Source organism: Dreissena polymorpha, unplaced genomic scaffold, assembly GCF_020536995.1.
Source record: "Dreissena polymorpha isolate Duluth1 unplaced genomic scaffold, UMN_Dpol_1.0 chrUn032, whole genome shotgun sequence".
In the NCBI taxonomy this organism is placed as follows: Eukaryota; Metazoa; Mollusca; class Bivalvia; order Myida; family Dreissenidae; genus Dreissena; species Dreissena polymorpha.
In genome coordinates this window covers 28,648-48,939 of record NW_026273346.1, presented here as the reverse complement: position 1 = coordinate 48,939, position 20,292 = coordinate 28,648, and the positions used below count along the sequence as shown (strand labels likewise).

The 20,292-nt window shown below is 36.2% G+C and overlaps 1 protein-coding gene across 1 annotated transcript; it reads right to left on the bottom strand.

The window, feature by feature from the left end:
• Positions 1 to 1,145: 1,145 nt before the first annotated feature.
• Positions 1,146 to 20,176, bottom strand: LOC127863744 (enoyl-CoA hydratase, mitochondrial-like). The gene is made up of 8 exons (XM_052403386.1): positions 20,027 to 20,176; positions 18,778 to 18,969; positions 14,196 to 14,323; positions 12,854 to 12,953; positions 8,585 to 8,689; positions 7,756 to 7,875; positions 3,539 to 3,606; positions 1,146 to 1,388 (listed from the first exon to the last, which is right to left on the bottom strand). The coding sequence occupies exons 1-8, from the start codon at positions 20,130 to 20,132 to the stop codon at positions 1,323 to 1,325; spliced, it is 885 nt and encodes a 294-aa protein (XP_052259346.1). The 5' UTR covers positions 20,133 to 20,176; the 3' UTR covers positions 1,146 to 1,322.
• Between the last annotated feature and the right edge of the window lie 116 nt (positions 20,177 to 20,292).

The window sequence follows — 20,292 nt, the reverse complement described above, 5'->3', positions numbered from 1 at the left end:
TAAAACAGTAGTTAATACAGTACATTAAAGACAATGTCGGGCATCATCCTAACACAGTATAACTGTAGTTACGTATGAACAGTTTAAAGCAAATGGTGAGCAATTGAATCCTTATGGTGAGTAAGTTGTGAAAACAATAACCTTTAAAGAATCTATGTGGTAGAAATTTAATTTCAGTACATGTATATTTTGATTTTCCATTGCTATGTGTAAATATTTGCTGATTAATGTCCCTTTGTGCGCATCTAAAAAATCCTGTGTTTTTATAACAGTGCAACATTGTTTCTATCGTCTGTCAAGTTCAACGCATGAAAAGCGTGCGTGTTGCAACAGACCAGGTGCTATAACTAAATATAGACGTGCAATTCAGTACATGTAGTATTTTATGATGAAAAATGTAAATCGGAATAAATGCACAGGGTGAGAAAGTATTGACCCATTTAAACTATAGAACAAAAAAGTAAATTTACGACTTAAACATTGCAGTAGATGGTATATTCATAACAATATTTGTGACAGGTGGGAGAGTAGAGTAGTTACACGTTAATGTCAGTACATGAAAATGAATAAACAATGAAATGGAAATGCATTAAATTATGAATTTAATTTCAGGCAAAAAATATTAAATATTTTTTAATGTGGTTTGCTTGAAAGATTAATACAATGCTCGTTGATACCAATACATTTATTATTGTACATTAATTATTAAAATTATGTTGTGGTTCATTCTTTGTTAGACTCACTGACTTTTCTTTAGCGCCAACTTTGATATACAGTACGTTGATTTGTTTTCTTCATCTTTGTAATCATAAATGGAGTTTGTGTGCATCCTGTATAAAATTATGAGAGATTGTTAATCAATGGCAATTTCCTCCTTTATGTTTTGTCAAAATCTCACCACTGTAGACAATTAAAGGTAAATTACATGGGTGTTTGCAGTTTTCATGGCTGGTCAATTGGCCTAATTTAAAACGTCAAACTTAAGGTCCTGTGGCTGGAAGTAATATTAAATATCTTCAAAGAGCGAACAACTGAAGTGCCTTCAGCGCTTTGATTCTAAACTGTAAGCAAGTCCCTTTAAGCTAAAAGACTTGATATTGGGTATTGATCATAGCTAGCAAGTAACACAGCTATTTTAAGATGACTTGTAATCATGTATGTTTATTATTTCATACATTGTATGTATTCTGCAAACAAATGTTAGATAAATCATCTATAAAGTAACTTCTTAAAAAGTGTAGCATTTGTAGCAGTCAATATATAGCACAACATTTCGCAATGAAATTCCTCCTTTCAAGCTTTACCATCTGAGCACAATAAGTTCAATTGTCTGTGAATGTCGGCTTCCTTTTTTCAGAGAAAGCTGTCATGCCTTCCTTTCTGTCAGCCTGAAAAGAAAGGAACAGAACTTTATAAAAAACAATAGCAATGTTCTTGATACATATCAATAAAATATCAAGCGTAATGCCCTGTGTCTGTACAATGGAATCAAATCGAATGCGCCAAATTTTGTACAAAAATTGACACTGGCAAAAAAGAGTGATTTGCATTTCTGGTATAGATGCAATAAAAGTTGTAAAGCTACAAATTAAATGCACAATAGTTAGTTTTTTGTTGAAATAAGATTTCATACCAAAATAATAAGTATGATTATTTGAATAAAATACACATAAAACATACATGCACCAATGAAGCATTTACTATTTCACATACAAATTAATTACCGGTAAGAGAATTAGAGTAGAATGAGCTGTGCTCTGTAAAAAGGGGGTTTAATGCATGTGCATAAAGTGTCATCCCAGATTAGACTGTGCAATCCGCACAGGCTAATCAGGGATGACACTTTCCGCCTTAACTGGATTTTCGCTACTAAGAGACTTTCTTGAGACGAAAAATATCATAAAAGCCGAAGGGTTGTCCCTGATTAGCCTGTGTGGACTGCACAGGCTAATCTGGGACGACACTTTACGCACATGCATTAAACCCCCTATTCACAGAGCACTGCTAAAATAAATCCCAAGCTACAATCCACTGGATGTAGAAAGGAGTGTTGGTGGGAAACACATGAGAACAGTAAATACACCATGTATGTACCAAACATATGTCACTGTCGCTACACATCCAGCCTTTTTACATACGTGACATCGACCTTTAAGCTGGCTCCATAGTGTTGCATACAACAAGTGATCTTAAAATGATGATACTTTTTGCTCATTCACCGTATGGACACAGAACTGACAGTCACATGAACAGCTATCAATACTACCATATAAGGACTATGTACAAACTTCAAGCGTCCACTGTGACCTTGACCTTAAAGAAACAGACATGGTAGTTTCATGCGAAACATGGAAACATACCGGTAATATTATTATTTGTGCCAATTTAATTTTAAATCCTATTTTGCACAACAAGTTATTAGCGATATAAGGAAAATAATAGACTTTGATTGTTCACTAAGAGATATACTTTCAAGCTAGCGTCATAGCTGTGGAATGCGAAATATTGTTTTAATTAATGATCTTTATGCCAATTTAGTTTGAAATAACATAATGTACATCAACATTAGGAGCCAATGTCCCACACTAAGAAACAAACAAAGAAACAAAAATTGAAACACAGACAGGGTAACACTATATGCCCTTCTGCCATTATGATCAAACGTTACAGAGTATTGTAAATTTTATGTTACATTTGAAGATTTACTTTTTGCCCAGAGAGTTATTATCCATAGTGAAAAATGTATTGATTTTTCCAAAATCCAGTCCCAAAATTTCGAAAGTATGGTTTGACCTCTACGTGATTGGAGCTGTAAAGTATCAAATAAAGAGTTGAAGTTGTAATATCCTTTTAAATTATATCTTTATGTTTAGCATTTTATGTTTAAATGTAAGTTCACCAGTACTTATTCAAAAGTTACAAATCAAGCAATACAACTTTCCCAATTTAGAGGAAATTGCTGCTAAAATTCTCTATTTCAAGGTTATCTGCCACATACTGCCTTGCCTGTGTACTGTAAACATTCATAAACCAAATCAATATACACACAAGATGTGTTTGTGAAACACTATGTCCCCCCCCCATATATTTGACCGTTGACCTTGAAGGATGACCTTGACCTTTCACCACTCCATGAGATACACATGCATGCCAAATATCAAGTTGAAATCTTCAATATTGCAAAAGTTATGGCCAATGTTAAAGTTTGAGGCAAACAAACAAACCAACAAACAAACAGGGCAAAAACAATATGTCCCCCAGTATAGACTGGGGGACATAAAAATCAAAAACATAAGGATATATGATTATTTTCCAATCTGTGTCCATTGTCAAACTTGAAGCATTAGGAGTTCAAATTAAAATTTGTTTAATCTTGCCTCCCTTTCCAACTGCACATCATTATCAGAGCAGCAAGTCAACAAATGACAACTGCTGAACATTTAGCCATAATACATGAAAGCATGTTACTACATGTGTAATTATTCAGATGTAGGTTCCTAGTTTATACCATTTCCAAATAAGCAGTACCAGTACTTACTGTTGCAAAGGTAGCGTGGAAGATTCGTTTCTCAAAGTGTAACCCTTCTTGCAGTGAGAGTTCATATGCTGGAACAAAAGAACATGAATGGACTGAATGTTCTCAATTAGAGATATTAGAGGATAACAACAATGTCACACAACTAAACAGGGATATCAGTGAAATTGTTGGGATGCTCCCTGGACCCTAATGATCAACTTAGTCAATGTATGGGTTAACTCTTTACCACTTTGATACATATTTTCACACACGTTTAGTCCCTTATAAAGATATATTTAATTTAAGACCTCTCTTACTAGATTCAAGTTTTTAAGGCTTCATTTCCAGTCCTTAGTTACTGATGAGTAGCAAACTCGCAGTCTGTTCTGCTTTAATGCTGTTTGCCTATATCCATTTTCACTTTGCTTCTGAGTGGGAAAGGGTTAATTGGCAACAAGAAATCGAGCCAATAACTCTTCTAAAGATCAACAATAACATTCCCCTGACATTGAGCGGAAAGATGCTACAATATGTTTATGCCCAACCTACCCTGCATACTAGTTTTCAAATTTGGATCCCAAGTGTCTGTGATCTCACGTATAAACATTTTCAAATATCACTAAATCCCTCAAAAATAACTAATGCGAAATAACCTGACAATATATTTATGTCCACCCCCTTAAAATACCCTATATAATTTGTCATCAGATTAAGGTATAAAGTACCTAAGATTGGGCACAGACATGTAAAAATTCATTGTAAAACATTTTATTTTTAATGAAAGAGCAGTGACTTCCTAAAGAAGATTGATGCAGAACAACTTGATAGTGTGTGCATGCCCATCATTTAGGATATAGGAAGTTTCATCAAATTGGGATCATGAGAACTGGATACTGTGAGTGGAAACATTTTTTTGTCATAGGGCAATAACTCCTAATAAATCACTCAAGCGGAACACTTGACAATATGTGAATGCTGTAATAATACTGGAAAACAAGATGTGTTTGTGAAACACAATGTCCCCCTATATGACGTCTGACCTTGTAGGATGACCTTGACCTTGACCCTTCACCACTCAAAATGTGCAGCTCCATGAGATACACATGCATTTCAAATATAAAATTGCTAGCTTCAATATTGCAGAAGTGACATTACATGAGCAATTTTTACCCATATATTTGACCTTGAAGGATGACCTTGACCTTTCACCACTAAAAATGTGCAGCTCCATGAGATACACATGCATGCCAAATATCAAGTTGCTATCTTCAATATTGCAAAAGTATTCATAAAATTAGCGATTTGGGCCACATATATTTGACCTCTGACCTTGAAGGATGACCTTGACCTTTGACCACTCAAAATGTGCAGCTCCATGAGATACACATGCATGCCAAATATCAAGTTGCTATCTTCAATATTGCAAAAGTGCTCATAAAATGAGCGATTTTGGCCACATATATTTGACATCTGACCTTGAAGGATGACCTTGACCTTTCACCACTCAAAATGTGCAGCTCCATGAGATACACATGCATGCCAAATATCAAGTTGCTATCTTGAATATTAAAATACTGCAAAAGTGTACATTAAATGAGCGATTTTGACCCATATATTTGACCTTTGACCTTGAAGGATGACCTTGACCTTTCACCACTCAAAATGTGCAGCTCCATGAGATACATATGCATGCCAAATATCAAGTTGCTATCTTCAATATTGTAAAAGTTATTGCAAATGTTAAAGTTGGCGCAAACCAACCAACAGACCAACCAACCAACAGACAGAGCAAAAACAATATGTCCCCCACTACTATAGTGGGGGACATAAAAATTCAAACAAATTTTGATTATAAGGGTCTGTGATTTGACACAAAAATATATCATTCCTTAGAAAATAAGTTATTTACCAAAAGGCATAAATACCCTAGGACATTATTTGAGCAGAACAACCAATAAGGATGCTATGTGCAGAGTTTCATCAAATTTAGATAATTGGTGTCTATGATAAATTACAGAAATTAATAACTATTAAAAAGACAACAATAATAAATGGAGTGGAATGAAATGATAATCAATTTACAATCAAAAGTCAATAACTCCCTGAAAAATCCTTGAGCATGAATGAACTATGCCAAAGTCCAAGTGCATATAAAGTTTTATCCAACGCAGATAATGTATGAGATCTCACTACGAAACAAAGTGTGACAGACAGAAAGGCAGATTAACATCATGGAGGACAGAAACAATCATTGGGAAACAAACATTTGACCCATGGAACTCTTTTCCATATAATACACCCGTCACACCGGACTAGCGTCCTTACGGCGACCCAGATCGCAGTGAGGACGCCATAGACGCCGGATGGACGCAGTAATGACGCAAGAGGACGCAGTGAGGACACCGAGAATTGCTAAGGATGCGAGCCCACGGCGACCACTTTGAACATGTTCAAAGTAGTCGCCGAAGTCCGGCGTTTTACGGCGTTCTGTTAAGGACATTGTAGGGACGCTGTAAAGACGCAGTAGTTGTAGTAGAGACGTGGTAGGGTCGTGGTAGGGTCGCTGTAAGGTCGCCATGGACGTCGTGTGGTCGCCGCTCAAACCCACAGAAAATGATCATTGACTGCAAGGCCACCGTACGGCAACCTTATTGCGACATTAGTACGTCCTTTGTACGTCTATTGCGTCCTCAGAACGACTATGTTCGCAATAAGAACGCACTAAGAACGCCAAGGACACCGCTCAGACGACGTATGGTCGGCTTTGGTCGCGGTAAGGACGCAGAACGAACGTGGTAAGGTCGCCTGGGACGTATTAAGGACACCGTGAGGACGCGCAGAACGACATAAACCAGGACGCTGGTGTGACGGGAAGACGAAAAACAGCATTTTTACCGAAAAAGTCATTGGCGTCCTTACTACAACAATCAGAAATTTCCAGAAACACTGTCTTAGGTCGCTGTAAGGACGCCAGTCCGGTGTGACGGGGCTATTAAATAGAATACATTTGGACAAACACATCGTCAAGTTTCTTTTATGTCTAATAAAACATCTGATGATGCCCAAGAGATATATGATCATCCTTGCACTAAGCTTTGTCTCCTTTTATTATATGAAGTTTCATTTCAATCTCTTCAATTAAACCAGAGTTATACATAAGTCTCATCAAAATATAAGATTAACCAAAAGGAATTAACTCCAAGAAATTGAAAAGACTTATGAGTCTTGTCCTCTGCTCTTGCACTCAATTTGAGCAAACCTATATTGTAATGTAGTTTTATGTTTTTCGTTAAATACTGAATAATGAAGTTATAATTGATAAAACAAGCGAGACAGATAGACAGACAGACAGACAGACAAGCAAAGCATTAACAAAAGTACATGTGTTAATGCCGCCTTTAAAAACATAAGCAATGGCAAATAAGAACAAGACCAGTGTTTGTGAAACACAATGCCCACTACTGTGCTTTGAAGACGCAATGAATGTATTTAAGAGAAAATTGTTAAGCCCAAGGCCCATTAGTTCACAAAAAATCAATGGACCAGAACAAAACTCACCCTTCATCTGTAGGTGAGGTAGGTAGACTCATATTATAACAAACAAGGCTATTGTCAAGCAATATGGTCCCCTACCGGCTCCACCATTGTCAGAAATTCCACCATTTTCAGATTATTATTTTTTGGGTTGCTATGGCAACCACAATTTTTGACATAGGAACAAAATGAAATGACGTGCATAATTTCCATATTGCCATCCATCCATGTTGCAGGTTTCATGAAAAAATATTAAGAAATTTTAAAGTTATCGCAGGATCCAGAAAACCACCATTTTCAGCAGTATTTCTAGTCTATTTGTTGCCATAGCAACCAGAATTTTTGATGTATGAACAAAATGAAAAGAAGTGCATAATGTCCATATTGCCATCTATCCATGTTTCAAGTTTCATGAAAAAATATGAAGAACTTAAAGTTATCACAGGATCCAGAAAAGTGTGACGGACTGACAGACAGACTGACAGACGGAGTGCAAACCATAAGTCCCCTCCAGTGAAACCGGTAGGGGACAAAAACAGCTCAATATCTGAAATAGTTGCGTAAAAACGTACAGAAAACATAATGCCGGACAGACTGACAAAGAGACAGACAGTCCTGACTGGTATAGGCCAACCATCCGGGGGCATAATTACACCTAAAATCAAACAAAACTATTTATTTATGACATTAGTTTGATCCATTACCTGCATTGACCGCCTCCTTGCACATAGCTGAGGTTATTTTGGAGAAGCCTGCTATCTTCTCTGCTGTCTTGATGGCTTCATTCACTGTCTGGTCAATAGGGAAAACCTTGCTCACCAAACCTGTACATTCCAGATAAAAAATATACAAGAACTCTCCAAGTTGTATAAATGATTGAAAACTGTAATAATTTGAGAATAAGAATAAAGCAAAAAGGAAATGTATTTACGAGGGTTATTCTATTTATTTAAGAATAAAGGCATCAAATCATGATACATGTATGCTTTCCATTTTAAATTTGCATTTAGAATCAGAAATGAACATCCCTGACCGGAATAATTATGATCACAAAAGGTACATTGTTCTAAAACAAGAACCGATCCTCATGCAATTGATTCAGAGGAACAAAAGGTTTCACGACTGCCAAAATGAACCTTAGAATCTGAGCAAATCCTTTTGAAAATTTACCAGGGCAGGGCTTGCGGTCTCTATGCTTATCAGAAGTACTGATATCACTGGAAAATTAAAATGTCAAAACATTTTTAAAAGCAACCATCAACCATCAAGACACATTCAAGTCTAAGAATAGCATTAATGACGATTCCGTTTTAAGCCGGGCTCTTGGAAAACAGGGCTTAAACCATAAGCATAAAATATCAGCACAGATTAGCCTGTGCAGTCTGCACAGCCTATATCAGTGACAACACTATCAGCTTTTAATGAAGTTTCCCCTTTGATTAAGTTTCTTCTGAACAAAAAATCTAGGTGTAAAGTGTTGTCCCTGATTAGTCTGTACCGACACGGTTTAACATATTCGGCTCAAATGTATACCAGACTTTTCTGCCTCCTGAGCAGTCATTCTGTCAGCTGTGAGAATCAGCTCCATTGCTTTTGACTTGCCGATGGCTTTGCACAGTCTCTGAGTGCCTCCAGCCCCTGCACAATAGAAAGAGGTGGTAAACTCAATAAGACACAATATACACAGGTGGTACACTCAATAAGACACAACATATAGAGGTGGTGCACTCAATAAGACACAATAGATACAGGTGGTACACTCAATTAGACACAATAGATACAGGTGGTAAACTCAATTAGACACAATAGATACAGGTGGTACACTCAATAAGACACAATAGATACAGGTGGTACACTCAATTAGACACAATAGAAAAAGGTGGTAAACACAATAAGACACAACATATACAGGTGGTACACTCAATAAGACACAACAGATACAGGTGGGCACTCAATAAGACACAACATATACAGGTGGTACACTCAATAAGACACCATAGATACAGGTGGTACACTCTATAAGACACAAAATATACAGGTGGTACACACAATAAGACACAACAGATACAGGTGGTACACTCCATTAGACACAATAGATACAAGTGGTAAACTCAGTAAGACACCATAGATAAAGGTGGTACACTCAATAAGACACTATAGATACAGGTGGTTCACTCAATAAGACACAATAGATACAGGTGGTACATTCAATAAGACACCATAGATACAGGTGGTACACTCAGTAAGACACCATAGATACAGGTGTTTCACTCAGTAAGACAACATAGATACAGGTGGTACACTCAATAAGACACAATAGAAACAGGTGGTACACTCAATAAAACACAATAGATACAGGTAGTACACTCAATAAGACACAATAGATACAGGTGTTACACTCAATAAGACACAATAGATACAGGTGGAACACTCAAAAATACACATTAGATAAAGGAATTATACTCAATAAGACACAAACGATACAGGTGGTACACTCAATTAAATACAATAAATACAGGAGGTACACTCAATAAGACACAATAGATACAGGTGGTACACTAAAAACTACACAATAACTACAGACGGTACACTCAATACATAATAATAGATACAGGTGGGTCACTCAATAAAATACAACAGATACAGGTGGTACACTCAATAAGACACAATAGATACAGGTGGTAAAGTCAATGAGACACAATAGATACAAGTGGTACACTCAAAACCACACAATAGATACAGGAATTATACTCAATTAGAAAAACAGAGATACAACACTCAATTAAATACAATAGATACAGGTGGTACACTCAATAATATACCATAGATACAGACGATAACCTCAATACACAACAATATATACAGGTGGTTCACTAAATAAGACACTAAAGACACAGGTGGTACACTCAATTGGACACAATAGATACAGATTGTACACTCAATAAGATGTCATAGATTCAGGTGGAACACTCAATAAGACACAATAGATACAGGTGGTACACTCAATAAGACCCAATAGATACAGGTGGAACACTCAATACGACACAATAGATACAGGTGGAACACTCAATAAGACCCAATAGATACAGGTGGAACACTCAATACGACACAATAAGTACAGCTTAAACACTTAATTAGACACAATAGATACAGGCGGTACACTCAATAAGACGCAATAGATACAGGTGGAACACTCAATACAACACAATAGGTACAGGTGGAACACTCAATTAGACACAATAGATACAGGTGTTACAATCAATAAGACCCAATAGATACAGGTGGAACACTCAATAAGACACAGTAGGTACACAGGGGTTTCGCTGTCGATGGCCATTGGCGCTAAATTTTTAAAAGTGGCTCTAATTTTTTTAAAGTGGCGAATTTCAAAAAATCGGTACAATCATATCTGAAAATGTACTGCGAGTCGGAAGCACGCGACCGAGCATACGCGGCCAGCATGTCAGTTGTAAATATTGATTAACGACGTTGTAAGCGAACTTACCTGGAAGGAAATTGAAATCACTGAAGCGTGTAAGTGTTACAGACAGTGTTTTTACTGCTATTGTCAAGTTTATTGGGGTTATTATTGGATTAACGGCTCCTTTATGACATTGAACAATCAATTATGTAATCCTGGGATAAACTGTCAGGAAGATCAATAATTATAACGATATTAGGGACGCTATTTCTTTAATCAATACCATGACAACAACAACCATGACAAAAACACATGTAAACTTGTTTCACCAGGCATTTGTCAGCATTTATGTCTAACAGTTTCATTATTATAATGTTCTGGGAACGATATAATTTAATTAAGATACCAACTATTTCTGAAATCAAAAGTAGGTCTTTCACTCGATGTACTATACTTCGGATATGTTAACATGTCGATTTGTTGTTGATAGTTTGTAAAAATATGTTTTGTGTTATTTCAGACAACAAGAATGGATGGTGGCAATTATCCTGGTTGGGTCTGGGCCTTTCTGTCAATAAATAGATGTGAAAAATATTCATTTAATTGAACCTGGAAATCAACCACCACAGCTAACAGAAAACCTTATAACAATAGGTGTTTTTTTAGAATTTGTTAAATTTGATAATAAAGAGAATTTGATGTATATCATGTCCAAATGATCAATTATTTTTCCTTTCAGATGATGTTCATTTGTGTGATTCTAGGTTTTAATAAATAAATCTAAAACATTTATGCAGCATATTGTTAAATTATTGTTAACATCATAATGTTATCTGGTTTATCAAGTGGAAAAATGTTATTTATATAAAATAAAGCTTATTAAGACTTATAAAGGTACTTAATGTTATTTATGTATTAACATACTTCTAAAAGTAATAAAAATATAGTCAATGCCATTATTCATTTATGTAGTAAGGTTCCTTAAATGATTGTCCATATTAATTAAGTCGGAATAACTGGCGGTTTCTCACCGCAATAGCGGTTTTCACACCGCGACAAAATGGCAACAACTTTTTTTGGGCCAGTGAAACCCCTGGGTACAGGTAGAACACTCAATAAGACACACTAGGTACAGGTGGAACCCTCAATAAGACACAATAGATACAGGTGGAACACTCAATAAGATGTCATAGATTCAGGTGGAACACTCCATAAGACACAATAGATACAGGTGATACACTCAATTAGGTACAATAGATACAGGTGGTACACTCAATTAGACACAATAGATACAGGTGGAACACTCAATAAGACAAGAGGATTGTATAATGACTTGGGGGATTTTAAGAAAAGAAATTGAGCTGCACTCTGGGAAAATGGGGTTTAATGCATGAGCAAAAAAGTGTCATCCCAGATTAGCCTGTGCAGCATGCAACAGCTTATCAGTAACGTCACTATCCACCTAAACTGGTTATTCAATAAGAAGGGACTTTATCTGAACGAAAACAACCAAATAAAGGCTGACATTGTTTTTCCTGATTAGCCTGTGCGGACTGCAGAGGTGAATCTTTGACAACACTTTATGCACATACATTAACACTGTATTCAGATAGTGAGGCTCATATTCATCAATTTAAATCATAGAACAAACACCTACTAAAGAACAAATACGTCAATATGACATACTGTTAATAGACTGGACAAACTAAAATGAAGATGATAATACATATTATTATTCTATAATAATCATTTGCAGGCACTTGCAACAAATAACTGCTAAAATAATTTAAGCAAATATCAGTCTTTTTCTTCATACTGATATATTGAGGAATAAAGAGAGTAAACACTGTGTTTTTGTTATAATCCATCATCTACATGAATGATGATGTAAATACAATGCAATGTTCACATACTTTAATATTTTAAGTAAACAATTACCAAAGAATATAAAAAGTCCAGCTGAGTTGATCACGAAATTCATCACCAATAATGAAGTGAATACATTAAGTCACTATAAAAGTAAAATAATGGAAAGCAATACATTATTGTCATGTTTTTTTACAAGGAATGGTCCCAAGTGTAATCAATGGTTGCCCAAACTGTGAATTCTCTGTGAAAAGGGGGTTTAATGCATATGCGTAAAGTGTCATCCCTGTTAAGCCTGTGCAATCCGCACAGGCTCATCAGGGACGAAACTTTCTGCCTAAACTGGATTGTTGCTAAGAAGTGACTTTCTTTAAACAAAAATATCAAAAAAGCTGAAAGTGTCATCCCTGATTAGCTTGTGCAAATTGCACATTCTAATCTGGGACCACACTTTACGCACATGCATTAAACCCCATTTTCACAGAGCATGACCCAAATGCTTGTCTTTTTTTTACCAGGTATGGTCCCAAGTGTAATCTCTGGTTGCCCAAACTGTGCGTTCTCTCCAGCATAAATGATATCACACATCATGGCTATCTCACAACCACCGCCTAGCTGAAAATAATCACACAATTTATTGTGACAGTGGAGTGTTTCACGAAGCATCACAAGCATGTGGTAGTTTTCAAAGCAATCTTTTTAGACTTAGGCTGCATTATATGTGGACCCAGAGTGTGTTCAAGCACTCTTGCTCAAATAACTGACTAGACTCCCAAAAGCCAGGACAAATTTTGAATTATAGCTGCAATTTCCAGCGTGCTTTTTTTTAACTGAGTACATTTTTGTAATTTAAATTCAAATCTCATCTTCTGCTGTTTGTGTTGGGACCAGAGTTCTCAGAGGAAAACTCACATTTCCAGCTTCTTTTTTTGTACCGAGAAATTTTAATTTTAATCTGGTCTTCTGCTGTTTGTGTGTGGGGGGAGGGAGACTAGAGTTGCCAGAGGAAACCCCACATGTCTGGTATTTTGACCGTTCAAATTCATATGTGTCAGGAGCTGGGATTGAACCTGGGTCCTGAGGTAAGCGAAACAACCACTGCCAACTATCCAGCTTCACACACTGGTGTTCATTTCCTACATCTTTCCAGTATCTTGTGAACATCTATCTTTCTCATGAAAACCAATTTCATTATAACAGATTTCCTGAATGCTGAAAAGAGCGTTTGACATTGGTTCTGACAAACTGTCAAACCTGCATGGCTGATTAAAATTTGTCATTTTTTGCATGTTTGCTAATATTTAATGCTATATATGTAAACAATAATGCAATTGTATAATTTCCTCACCTTTTTCATTGCTCTTAACATCGATTTACATAAACTACATTTTAAATACTTTTATTGTATGAATACCATATATATAATTTATCTATATGTCTTGACAAACATGTCAGATGCCCTGACCAAAATTTGCCGGTCGTGTTTGTCTGACAGAACATTTTCTTGAACCAGTAGGGTTTTGGGATGCGAACATATCTAAAATGTTGAGTATAGCAGAGAAGGGACAAAAAATTAGTGATAAAGTCATGGGGGGAGGGGAAGGTCGGAGAATGTGAATAATATTTATTCTTTTCTTTGAGGATGACATATATTTTGTGTTCTCTTCCCTATCATATAAAGTAAAATGCCATCAAATTGTTCACAATTCATAAATAATTGGCATTGTAATTATAATTATCATTTACAAATATATATAATAGGAATTAATTGCAATTGTCAGGTTTATAATCTAAAGCTTAAGTAACAGAAGCAGTCACAAACATACGCCTACTTGAAATAATGAAGGAAAATCTTACCGCATATCCATTAACAGCTGCTATTACAGGCTTCTTGCATCTTGCCAGTCTATCCCAGTTGGACAGGAAACTTCCACTATACACTTCAGCAAACTCACGGTCCTTCATTTCTTTTATGTCCGCTCCAGCTATGAGTGATCAACAAGAAGTAGCAATTAGCTCAAATAGTATATGAAACAAAGTTAAATATTTGCTGAAAGCTCTCAATTATCTTCATCTCTTAAGTTAAATATTTTATTATCATTTTACAGCTGTCCCTTCCATTGTTTTTTCCTAAACAAACAATAAGAGCTCTTCAAAAACAGCACACTCAGCCGTTTTACTGCTTTGATTGTGTGATGTATGCTCAGTCCCCCACTTTAAAGAATACAAAGGCATATTTGAAGTTGAATAGCTGTAGTAGATATATAGTATATGTAAACTGAAAGATGAACATTTATAAACTGAAACATGAATTGTGACAATACCATGAAATTATATGTTCAATATTTTACCCAATAATTAAGCTAAATTTGATTAACTTTGATTGCAAGGTCTGCATAACTACCCACACAGAAAATTAAAGAACAATTTGACCCTCCAGACTAAAATTATTGAGCGAAAATTATTTTCTATTTTATTTACAACAAGGCTATTGTCAAGCAATATGGTCCCCTACCGGCTCCACCATTGTCAGAAATTCCACCATTTTCAGATTATTTTTTTTCTGGTTGCCATAGCAACCACAATGTTTGACGTAGGAACAAAATGAAATGACGTACAAAATGTCCATATTGCCATCTATCCATGTTCATAGTTTCATGAAAAAATATTAAGAACTTTTAAAGTTATCGCAGGATCCAGAAAAGTGTGACGGACGGACTGACAGACTGAGCGCAAACCATAAGTCCCCTCCGGTGAAACCGGTAGGGGACAATTACCAAACTGGCCCCAAATGCAATCCCTACAAAGATCTGCATGTAAGCTACATACACACAACATTACAGAACAAGAGATGTGTTTGTCAGAAACACAATGCCCCCTTCCGCACCATTTTGATTTATTTATATATAAAAAAGACCTTTGACCTTGAGGATGAACTTGACCTTGACCTTTCACCACTCAAAATGTGCAGCGCCATGAGATACACATGCATGCCAAATATCAAGTTGCTCTCTTCAATATTGCAAAATTTGACCTTTGACCTTGAGGATGAACTTGACCTTGACGTTTCACCACTCAAAATGTGCAGCTCCATGAGATACACTTGCATGCCAAATATATAGTTGCTCTCTTCAATATTGCAAAATTTGACCTTTGACCTTGAAGGATGAACTTGACCTTTCACTACTCAAAATGTGCAGCTCCATGAGATACACATGCATGCAAAATATCAAGTTGCTATTCTCAATATTGCAAAATTTGACCTTTGACATTGACCTTTAACCTTTAAAGATGAACTTTACCTTGACCTTTCACCACTCAAAATATGCAGCTCCTTGAGATACACATGCATGCAAAATATCAAGTTGCTATCTTCAATATTGCAAAATTTGACCTTTGACCTTTAAGGATGAACTTGACCTTGACCTTTCACCACTCAAAATGTGCAGCTCCGTGAGATACACAGGCATGGCAAATATCAAGTTGCTATCTTCAATATTTAAAAAGTGATGGCCAATGTTCAAGTTTTTGGACAGACAAACAGACGCCATATATTTGACATTTGACGTTGAAGGATGACCTTGATGTTCACCTTTCACCACTCAAAATATGCAGCTCCATGAAATACACATGCATGCCAAATATCAAGTTGCTATTTTTCAATATTTAAAAAGTGATGGCCAATTTAAAGTTTTTGGACGGACAAACAGACGCCATATATTTGACATTTGACCTTGAAGGATGACCTTGATGTTCACATTTCACCACTCAAAATATGCAGCTTCATGAAATACACATGCATGCCAAATATCAAGTTGCTATCTATAATATTTAAAAAGTAATGGCCAATGTTAAAGTTTTTGGACGGACAGAATATTTGACAATTGACCTTGAAGAATGACCTTGACCTTCACTTTTCACCACTCAAAATGTTCAGCTCCAGGAGATACACATGCATGCCAAATATCAAGTTGATATCTTCAATATTTAAAAAGTTATGGCCAATGTTAAAGTTTTCGGACAGACGAAATATTTGACATTTGACCTTGAAGGATGACCTTGACCTTCACATTTCACCACTCGAAATGTTCAGCTCCAGGAGATACACATGCATGCCAAATATCAAGTTGCTATCTTCAATAGTAAAAAAGTTATGGACAATGTTAAAGTTTTCGGACGGACGGACAGATGCCATATATTAGACATTTGACCTTGAAGGATGACCTTGACCTTCACCTTTCACCACTCAAAATGTGCAGCTCCATGAGATGCACATGCATGCCAAATATCAAGTTGCTATGTTAAATATTGAAAAAGTTACGACCATTTAAGTTTTCGGACGGACTGACATACTGACGGACAGTTCAACTGCTATATGCCACCCTATCGGGGGCATAAAAATACCTATATCCAAACTGAAATTATTGAGTGTAAGCTCTTCCTTAATTTTTATCCCCACGCTTTTTGAAAAAAAGGTGGGGATATTGTGGTTATCTCCGCCGTCCGTCCGTCTGTCTGTCCGTCCGTCCTGGCCACTATCTCCTCCTACACTAAAAGCACTAGAACCTTGAAACTTACACACATGGTAGCTATGAGCATATGTGCGACCCTGCACTATTTGGAATTTTGATCTGACCCCTGGGTCAAAAGTTATAGCGGTTGGGGTGGGGCCGCGTCAGAAATTATCACTCATTTTTTTAGGTTATTTTACATTTACTTCTTTATTTCTACACCGATTCACTTCAAATTGATACTGGACCTCTCTTATGACAATACGGTCAATCTCAACCATGCATGGCCCCATTTCCAACCCTGGGGTGCCCCGCCCACATAGGCCACACCCACCAAAAATTTCCATTTACTATAATTTTTTCATTTCTACACGGATTCACTTCAAATTGATACTGAACTTTTGTTATGACATTAGGGTCAATCTCAACTATGCATGGCCCCAATCCCAACCCTGGGGCGCCAGCCCACATAGGCCACACCCACCAAAAAATTCCATTTACTATAATTTTTTCATTTCTACACGGATTCACTTCAAATTGATACTGAACTTCTCTTATGACATTAGGGTCAATCTCAACTATGCATGGCCCCATAACCAACCCTGGGGCCCCGCCCACATAGACCACACCCACCCAAAATTGCCTTTACTATAATTTCTTCATTTCTACACCGATTCACTTCAAATTGATATTGAACTTCTCTTATGACAATACAGTCAATCTCAACTATGCATGGCCCCATTACCAACCCTGGGGCGCCCCGCCCACATAGACCACACCCACCCAAAATTGCCTTTTACTATAATTTCTTCATTTCTACACCGATTCACTTCAAATTGATACTGAACCTCTCTTATGACAATACGGTCAATCTCAACTATGCATGGCACAATTACCAACCCTGGGGCCCCGCCCACATAGACCACACCCACTCAAAATTGCCTTTTACTATAATTTCTTCATTTCTACACCAATTCACTTTTAATTGATGATGAACTTCTCTTATGACAATACGGTCAATCTCAGCTATGCATGGCCCCATTACCAACCCTGGGGCACGCCTAGGTCAAACATTCGGCGTGGGGATACGCGTCGGCCTCTGCCGCGCCATTTCTAGTTTAGCTTATACAGTAATCGTGCAAGATCAGCATTTTACCTACTTTTACATAAAAAAATAGCCCAATATATCAATCCTAACTGAATAACTCAATTGAGAAACCTTCAAAATATGTGCTAAAGCATGTGGAGATAAACATTCTTTAAAAGTTTAAATAGAATTGCATGCAAAACATACGAGGTGTTGGCAAAGAAGAGTGTTTTGGATGGAAGCACATTACAAGCACACACAGATGCCTCCCATTTTTATATCCCTTCGCCTTTCTGTGAGGGATAAAAAGGTCATATTTCTGTTTAATTGCAGGTCAGAGTTAATGAACTTGGTCATTGAGCTAACCCAATAACCCCAAACACATAAAGAAATTGATATAGAGATGTTGCACATTTATCAATTTTCTAAAAAGGGGCATAATTCTGGTAACTTATAGCTCCTGCATTGGTCAATGACCTCACACAATGACCTTGAACACATGTCTGAAGTGTACATTTAATAAATATTGTATAAACCATATAAATATGGAAGTGTTGCATGTTTACCTTAACAAATGTTTTAATTGCATAGAAAGGGGCATAATTGTTCTTGTATTACAGGTCAGAGTTATGGAACTTGGACAGTGACCTCTAACAATTATAATAAACACATGTATGAAGCTAATCAAATACATATAGCAGAAAGCTTTTATAAATATGTAAAATAAAACATACCTATATCAGAAAAACATGATTTTCTTTAAAATCTCACTAAACAAATAATGTTACAGTAGTATACAAGCTTAATTATACAAATCTACATACTTCTCAAGAAAACTTACCAGCAAATGCTTTATCCCCACCAGTTAAGACAATACATCCCACATCTTTGTCCTTTTCAAATGCATCCAGAGCATCTGATACTTCTTTCATTAGGCCATCACAAAGAGCGTTCAGAGCCTTCCGTCTATTTAGCTGAATGAAACCCACATTTTGTTTTTCCCCTTTCTTGTCTGTGATAACGTATTGACCTTCTGCAAAATATAATTATGTAACTCATAGACAAAGAAAATAAGTTCCATTTTGCAAGTTTACATTTTCTGAAGAAAATAAGTGTAGTGTGGGGTCTAAAATACAATAAGCATGTGCTTTAGTGGTAAAGAGATATTAAAAGCAGGAGCATGTTGCGCTATTGCCCTAAAACTGTGCAAACAATTGTTTAACAAACTTTGTTTAAGTATTGGTAATGTAAGTTTGTAACCCTACCACTGGGTATATATCAAAGTATAAGTTATAACAGATCACAACATTTATAAAATATTCAATATTTGTTGCTCAATGGTAAGGTTTGTCCAAAACTGTTTTGGGGCAATTTCAATTTGCAAGGTGCCATAACTTGACTGAATGTGTTATAAAATTAAATGAATATGACAATTTTTTATAACACATATTAAGATGTCTGAAATAAATTGGTTTAATTCCATTATAATCTTCCATGGTATACTTTTGACAGGATCACGTGACTTTGTCTGATTCAGGTAAGTGGTGCTTTTTTTCAAATACCTTTTTAAAACAGTTTTCTAAAGAATTTCAACTAGTGCATAAAATACATATTTTTATGCAGATTGTGGCAACATGAAATACCTCAGACATACTTTATTTCTTGTTAAAAAAATCGATGTGTACTGCACTGTTATGCTTCGCGCAACATGAAATTGTGTCACCGATTTCAGATGTTTTCAATGTTTTTTATACCTGAATAAACAAAATGCAAGAAAAGCTGTCTTTTATGCACTAAAGATTTTTGCAAAGGTATTTCAATAACTTTAGATATTTGCAACAATAAAGTTGTTAAGTTCTTAACAGTGTGTTTACATTTTGTCCAGCCCGTGTGTAAACCCCTGAAATCCCCGTTGATCCTGCAACCTGTAGATGCTTCATTTAATTTGAAAAATAGCCTAAAATCAAACTATCCCTAGTTGACAGTTCGCGAAAATATGTTGCATATCGCATTGACCTTGCATTCAATGGGGGTTTAATGTTTGCGAAATGAATGTCATGCCAATACGGTGGGTTTTTTCGATATAATACCTGTCGCCATGCATCTTTTAATGCATTGAAAAGGCAATATAACTTTAGTTTGTGCAGATCGATGCAAAAACTGGCCAAAATTCGTCCGTCCTAGTTTGGAAGCCATTTTGTATTTTGTACTGAAGCCAAAGTGTTGCTTAAGTTGCAAAACGTATTTGCAGATTTTTTGCAAAAAATTTGCAAACACAACAATAACTTATTGAACGCTACACATTCATCCATTTCAAATGAATATTTTAAGGTGACTTTTTGCTAAGATTTATGTT